Genomic DNA, 7,366 nt, shown 5'->3' with positions numbered 1-7,366 from the left:
CCTGTGGCCTGAACATTGTATGTTGGTTTTTTCTAAGTACCCAAATAAATTGTGCTTGTGTTGTGGATTGCTTTGTCCAACAAACATTTTGGTTTTCATATTCAGGATGTGGTAGCTCTTGCAGCCATCATGGAGTCCCAAGGTACGAATCCTTATTTACATTTGTTTACTCATATGCAACATGTGTTCCTAGCTTCCTGACTTGCACTTAATTTGTTTACATATAGCTGGAAAGTAAAAAAGTGTATTGAAGAACCTAACCATTCTAGTTTCAAGTTGCATTAATATTCAATGTCTCATAATTTAGGATTAAATCTTGGTTTTGTAGATGAGCATCACTAAGGATTCCGTTAGCAGCAACAACTCAAGCGAAGAAACGTCCATTTTGCGCTTGGCGGCTACTGGTCTCCTACTTGTAAAGTACAAAGCAGGAATAGCCAATGAGGCTCCCCGGGTGAATCTGGACCTCCCCTTCCAGAAGAAGACCGGGCAGTAGTGGATGGAAGTCAATCTACAAAACAAAAGGAAGTGCTTGGACAACTTGCGTATGTCTCCTGATAACTTGTTGCATTTGCATGACATTTTACTTGGGTTTGGCCTGAAGGGTACACGAGAGACCGGATCCCTAGAATGTTTAGGTATTTATGTGTGTACTTGTGCGCACAACTAGGTAGTAAGAAGGAGCAGAGATAGATTCGAATGGTCTTTGGATACAGTTAGTAGGAAGATGAGTCATGTCACCGAGGTTATGTGTAGGTGGGCACACTCTGTTCTTGTTCCAGCAGACAACACTTATACTAGAGTGAAATGGCAACTTGGAACATATGCACCATTCTTTGATGGCTGCATCGGGGCTTTGGATGGGACTCACATCAAAGTTAAGGTGAACAAGGAGGCCAAAATTGACCATACAAATAGGAAAGGAGATGTGTCTATGAATGTTTGTGCCATTGTCAACATGGATGGGTGCTTCACATATGTCGGTATGGGGATGACGGGTTCGGTGCATGACATGTCGGTTCTCAAAGAATGTTGGGAGGAACCAAACTTCCTGCATCCAGCAACCAGTGAGTGACGACTACCAATCAATCATGTGACCTACATTGTTTTAGTTGCTTGTGCAGATCATAAAACCTAATTGTGCAATTGGTTCATTTGTTGCAGGCTGCTACTATCTGGTGGATGCTAGTTACGCACTGGAGTCTGGATACCTGGGTCCTTTAAAAAATACAAGGTACCATCTAGATGATTTTAGGGGTGTACCTGTAGAGACTATGTCTCGAAAGGAGAAATTTAACTTGACTCATTCTAGGCTACGCAATGTTATCGAACGGACATTTGGGGTTTAAAAAACCGGTGGCAGATTCTTGATGGGGTACCGTACTGCCATAGGACCAAGCAAAAGATGATTATAATTTCTTGCTTTGTACTTCACAATTACTTGTTCATTAGGGAGCATGGATTTGGATCCGCAACCTACCCATCATCTCCATGGGTTCAGCTTAATGCCAGTAACAGTATGTCTACGGTTAGGGAGTTCATATCTTTGGGACTGTGGGGACAATGATTGTGGAGAGGTGATGTACCCATTGATGGTTGGGTAAGTGGCTTTTGCATGGGAACTGCCTTCATGCTCATTCTTATGTGCCTAGAAAAGGGTACAAATTTTGTACAGATGCCACTTAGGTCATTTGGTACTGGAGGAGATTAGGTCTAAGGGGAGCAACCAATGGCATGAAGGAGAGGGTTCAAGTTGGTATGTGCATTTTCACCATTTGGGATTTATCTTCTCACTATGTGAAGTACCTTAAAGGGGGTACAACTTGTGTATTGTTGTTCCACGTAAGCACCAAAATAGATGTAGATGACTGTTGTGATTTGCAAACAATTGTTTATGACCTGCTGTAATGGGCAAATGCGTAGGAGAAGTCTGATTTTGTGACACTTCTTCTACTAGTTAATTAAGTGGCTTCTAGGGGCTGCAAGTTTTGTAAATGTGCCCACCACTAATTCTCTGTCAAGGAGGTAAGAGCTGCTTGTTTTGGATGCCTCATCCTGCTATTGTAGTGACACGGGTGTAACTGTGTAGAAGAAGAGAGACCATGGGAAACTTCTTCTAGCAGTTTGTAGCTCCAAGGGGCTACCAGTTTTGTAAAATTGCCCACTGATTCAATTTCAATTGTAAGGAGTGCATATTTAAGTAGGAACTTGAGAACTGCTATAATGTTGGTGTTGTATTGAAATGTTTCATTGAACTGGGCCATTTGATATGAATATGTGATTGATGTAATGTCAAGAGCAGTGAGCCCAAGGGTAGGAGGACCTCGGCTACGTAGATCGTAGCCGCTGTCCGTGGTGGCCGGCCGGGTTATACCCCCTTGCCGCCGTTCCTCATCGGTGGGTTATGCCCCCAGCCGCTGGCTTAGATAGAAGAGAGGGAGAGAGATTAGATGGTAATTCTTTCTTAATTGCCAAGTGTTTGGTTACAAGATATGTATAGCCTCCGGCTCAACCAAAAGGAGTAACACAGTCCACTAATTAAGGACTAACCAAAATAGCTAATAGATTTCCTACTTTCCCTCCTAGCCACTGCTGGAGGACGCCCCCTGGGTGCTGGCCGTGCGCACAGCAGCGCGTTCCTGGGTCCTGCGCACATCTCGGGCCCTATGGCGCCTAGTGTAGACTTGTTTGAACATGACATCTCCCTCCCCGTCGAGAGCCAGCTCGTCCTCGAGCTGGAAGTGGGGAAACTTGGAGCGGAGTGTGGCGACGTCTTCCCAGGTGGCCGACGCGGCGGAAGCTCCCTTCCACTGAACCAGTGCTTGATGCACACCCCGGGCCAGCCTGTACCGCACCGTGCACTCCGGCTCAGGATCAATGGCACCATGGTGAAGTAGCGGCAGCTGTGGAGGCTCGGTCGGCGGTGTCCCTTGGTACTTCTTGAGCAGCCCCACATGGAACACGTTGTGGATGAGGGCGCGAGGGGGTAGTTCTAGTCGGACAGCAACCTCGTTGATGAGTTCGACGACGCGGTATGGGCAGAAGAAGCGCGGCTTCAGCTTGCCGCCCATAGCTTGAGGTAGAGACGATGCCATGCGCTGATGGAGTCGAAGCAGCGCCTAGTCACCCACTTGATAGGTGACCTCTCGGTGCGCGCGGTCGTAGAAGCGCTTCTGGTATGCCTGTGCCTGCTCCAGATGATAGCGGATGTCCGCTAGGAATGTCGCACGCTCCTCCATTGTCTTGGCGACGGCCGGCACCCTGGTGTCCCCAGGTTCATAGGAGCGGATGGAGGGAGGATCACGCCCGTAGACAATGCGGAAGGGAGTGTCCCGCAAAGACGTCTGGTACGCTGTGTTGAAGAGGTACTCTGCCCATGGCAGCCACCGAAGCCATTCGCGCGGCCTGTCCCCCACTAAGCACCGGAGGTACATGATGATGACGCGGTTGGCCGACTCGGACTGCCCGTTGGACTAGGGGTGAAACGCCGAGGTCATCTGTAGCTTGGTGCCCATCAACCACATCAGCTCCTGCCAGAACGACGACGTGAACACCGTGTCCCGGTCGGAGACCATGGACTGAGGGACACCATGGAGCCTGACGATGTCGTTGAAGAAGGCTTGGGCGACGGATTCAGCAGAGTACGGGTGTGCCAATGGGATGAAATGGCAGTACTTGCTGAACCTATCCACCACGATGAGGATTACCGACTTGCCGCGGACTCGTGGCAGCGCCTCCACAAAGTCGAGCGCGACATCAGTCCACACACCCTGGGGAACCAGCAGAGGAAGGAGGAGGCCCGCAGGGTGCTAGTGCTCAGACTTGTAGCGTTGACAGACTTCACATGTACGCACCCGGTCCTACACAACTTGCTTCATGTTAGGAAAATGGAAATCGCGGCGTAGCCTGTGGAGTGTCCGTTGTACGCCTTCATGGGCGTCCTCATGTATGGCCCCCACGATCTCCTAGAGTAGCGGGGAATCAGCCGGGATGTACAGCCGCCTAGCAAACTGCACCATGCCGTCCACCAGCGCCCAGGGGGCTGGTCTGGTGCCTGCTGCGAACTCAGCCTAGAGAGCAACAAGTGCCGGGTGTTCCAGCTGAGCTTGCCGGAGCTTGGCGATGAAATCGAAGCGTGGAGAGGAGAGGGCCAGCAGCTCGCCCTCCACTGTGTCGCGCCTGGACAGCGCGTCGGCGACCGTGTTCGTTGCACCCGGCTTGTATTCGACGGAGAAGTCGAATCCCAGCAGCTTGCCAACCCAATGGTGTTGCGGAATGGTGGCCAAGCGCTGGTCCAGGAGGTATTTCAAGCTGTAGTGATCTGTCCAAACGGTGAAGCGGTGCCCCCAGAGGTATGGATGCTAGTGATGCACCGCCTGGACCAAGCCAATGAGCTCACGCTCATATGCTGCCAGGGCGTGATGTCGAGGTGCGACCTGCCGGCTGAAGAAGGCGATGGGGTGTCCCTCCTGGATGAGGACAGCACCAAACCCGTGGGACGATGCGTCGCACTAGACGACAAATGTCTTGGTGAAGTCCGGCATAGCAAGCACCGGTGCCGAGGTGACTGCCTCCTTCAGGGTGAGGAAAGCCGAAGTAGCCTGAGGACCCCAGGTGAAGCCCTCCTTCTTGAGGAGCGAGGTGAGCGGCGCGGCGATGGAGCCGTAGTTGTGGATGAACTTGCGGTAGTAGCCCGCAAGCCCAAGGAAGCCGCGCACCGCCCGTGCGGAGCGAGGTACCGGCCAGTCGTGAATGGCCTGTACCTTGGAGGAGTCCATGGCCACCCCTACCGCCAAGATCGTGTGGCCGAGGTAAGCGACAGAAGCGACCCCGAAAGCACACTTGGAGCATTTGACGAAGAGGGTGTGCTGATGAAGCTCGCTGAGGACGGCGCGGAGGTGTCGTAGGTGGTCGGCCCAGGACTTGCTATAGATCAAAATGTCATCAAAGAAAACAAGGACAAACCGGTGGAGGAACGGCCTCAAGACGTCGTTCATGAGGGCCTGAAATGTTGCTGGGGCATTGCAGAGGCCGAACGGCATCACCAGGAACTCATATAGGCCGTCGTGTGTGTGGAACGCCGTCTTGTGTACGTCCTCCGGCCTCATGCGCACTTGGTGGTACCCCGAGCGCAAGTCGAGCTTGGTGAAGTACTTGGCGCCATGGAGCTCATCCAAGAGCTCGTCGACGACGGGGATAGGGAACGCATCCTTCACCGTGACCGCGTTGAGTGCGCGGTAGTCGACGCAGAATCGCCAGGACCCGTCTGGCTTCTTGACAAGGAGGACCGGCGAGGAGAAGGCGGAGTCGCTGCGCCGGACGATGCCGTTCGCGATCATGGTCGCGCACTGCTGCTCCAGCTCCATCTTGTGGGCGGCCGGATACCTGTAGGGCCGCACTGCCACCGGCTCGGTGCCGGGCTTGAGGAGGATGCGGTGTGTGTGGCCATGCACTGGAGGGAGGCCCTGCAGCTCCACGAACACGTCGGCGAACGCGGCGAGCAGCTCCTCCAGGAGGGGCTTAGCCACTGAAGTAGAGTGGAGGTGCGGTGGTGTTGGCGGAGCGACACTGCGCCAGCAGACCTGCTGGTAAGCCATCTTGAACGCCATGGTCCCTGCAGCCATATTCCAGACAATATCGCCCAAAGTCGCCAGCCACTAGGTGCCCAGCACTAAGTCATATCTGGCCAGGGGCATGATGTACAAGTCGACCGCGAACGGCCGGTTGTTGATGACAACGGGCGCTTGGCGCAGAACGCCCGGACAGGAGATGCGTTCGCCATTGGCCACGGTCGCTGTGAGCCGAGGCCGAGGCTCGACGGGCAGGCCAGCCCGCTACGCGGCTGCTTCGCCGATGAAGCAGTGGGTGGAGCCCGTGTCGATAAGGGCGAGCAGCATGGCCGCGCCCACCTGCACCTCAAGCTGGAGGGTGCCGCACACAGGGACGCCGGCGACGGCGTGTAGAGAGTAGACCGGCGCCTCCTCCTCGGGTACCTCCTCATCCAGCACGACCCCGTCGATGTAGAAGATGCGGCGGCATACTCTGTTGTGGCCGCGGGAGTAGGGCTCATTGCAGTTGTAACAGAGCCCGAGTTTACGCCGTTCTGCCTGCTCCTCCATGGAGAGGCGCTTGCCCCCAGCCCTTGGTGGTGGCGCCGGTAGGGCCAGGGGTTGCGCCTGGGAAGCTGGCAGCGTCTGGAGCGCCGGGGTCGGGTTGACGGGCGCTGGCAGGGCCGCCAGGACGCCTGGGCGCGGTGCAGGCGGTGGACCAGGCGCGCGCGGCACAGTCTTGGCGTGGGTGGAGTTGAGGCGGTCCAGTTCGACGAGTTCCAGGGCCCGCGCCAAACTCATGGCCGCCGCCAGTGTTTCGGGCTCGTGGATGCGCACTTGGTGGCTGAGCGGTGGCAGCAACCCGCCGGTGTAGAGCTGCACCCGCTGGCCCTCCTCGAGGCGGCCCGCACGAGGGAGGAGCGCCTGGAAGCGGTTGGAGTACTCCTCGACCGACCCCGTGCGGCGGCACTCGGAGAGCTCGAACAGCGGGGCGGACCGCAGCACCGGGCCAAAGCGAAGGTTCAGGAGCTCCTTGAAGCGCCCCCATGGCGGTGTGCCCTCATCCTCCTGGAGTTGGATGAACCACAGTTGGGCCACGTCCTCCAGATTGTACGACGCCATCCACACCTTCTCCTCCGGCATGGTACGTTGCTGGCGAAAATACGACTCACACCGATTAATAAAAATCAGTGGGTCGGATTTACCGTCGAAGCGCGGGAAATCCATCTTCTGGAACCGCGGGGGGCGATCCGTGTGATGCTGGCCGTCGTGGTGGGTGCTGGACTTGGACGTCGAGCTGAGCTTCTCCTGCATGCCCGCCATGTCGGATTGCATCTGGGACATGTTGGTGGTCAGGGTCTGGAGCATCTTCATCATGTCAGCCATGGTGGGCGGATCGGCGTCACCCATGTGTGGCAGCGCGGACGTGGCTGTGGACGGAGATGAAGGGGATGGTGGTGGTGGCTGGAAGGGTGGTGAGGCGGCTGTGGAGGACTGGGAGTGGTGGGAAGAAGAGGATCGTCGGCTCTGGGATACCAGGTTGTCAAGAGCAGTGAGCCCAAGGGTAGGAGGACCTCGGCTACGTAGATCGTAGCCGCTGTCCGTGGTGGCCGGCCGGGTTATACCCCCTTGCCGCCATTCCTCGTCGGTGGGTTATGCCCCCAGCCGCCGGCTTAGATAGAAGAGAGGGAGAGAGATTAGATGGTAATTCTTTCTTAATTGCCAAGTGTCTGGTTACAAGATATGTATAGCCTCCGGCTCAACCAAAAGGAGTAACACAGTCCACTAATTAAGGACTAACCAAAATAGCTAATAGA

General features: G+C 55.0%; 1 protein-coding gene across 1 annotated transcript; it reads right to left on the bottom strand.

Moving 5' to 3' along the window:
* Positions 1-3,119: 3,119 nt before the first annotated feature.
* LOC136470125 (uncharacterized) lies at positions 3,120-3,434 on the bottom strand. The gene has a single exon (XM_066468078.1). The coding sequence runs from the start codon at positions 3,432-3,434 to the stop codon at positions 3,120-3,122; it is 315 nt and encodes a 104-aa protein (XP_066324175.1).
* Positions 3,435-7,366: the final 3,932 nt, after the last annotated feature.

This window comes from Miscanthus floridulus, chromosome 8 (genome assembly GCF_019320115.1).
Source record: "Miscanthus floridulus cultivar M001 chromosome 8, ASM1932011v1, whole genome shotgun sequence".
Classification (NCBI taxonomy): Eukaryota; Viridiplantae; Streptophyta; class Magnoliopsida; order Poales; family Poaceae; genus Miscanthus; species Miscanthus floridulus.
This window is presented reverse-complemented; position numbering and strand designations above follow the sequence as displayed.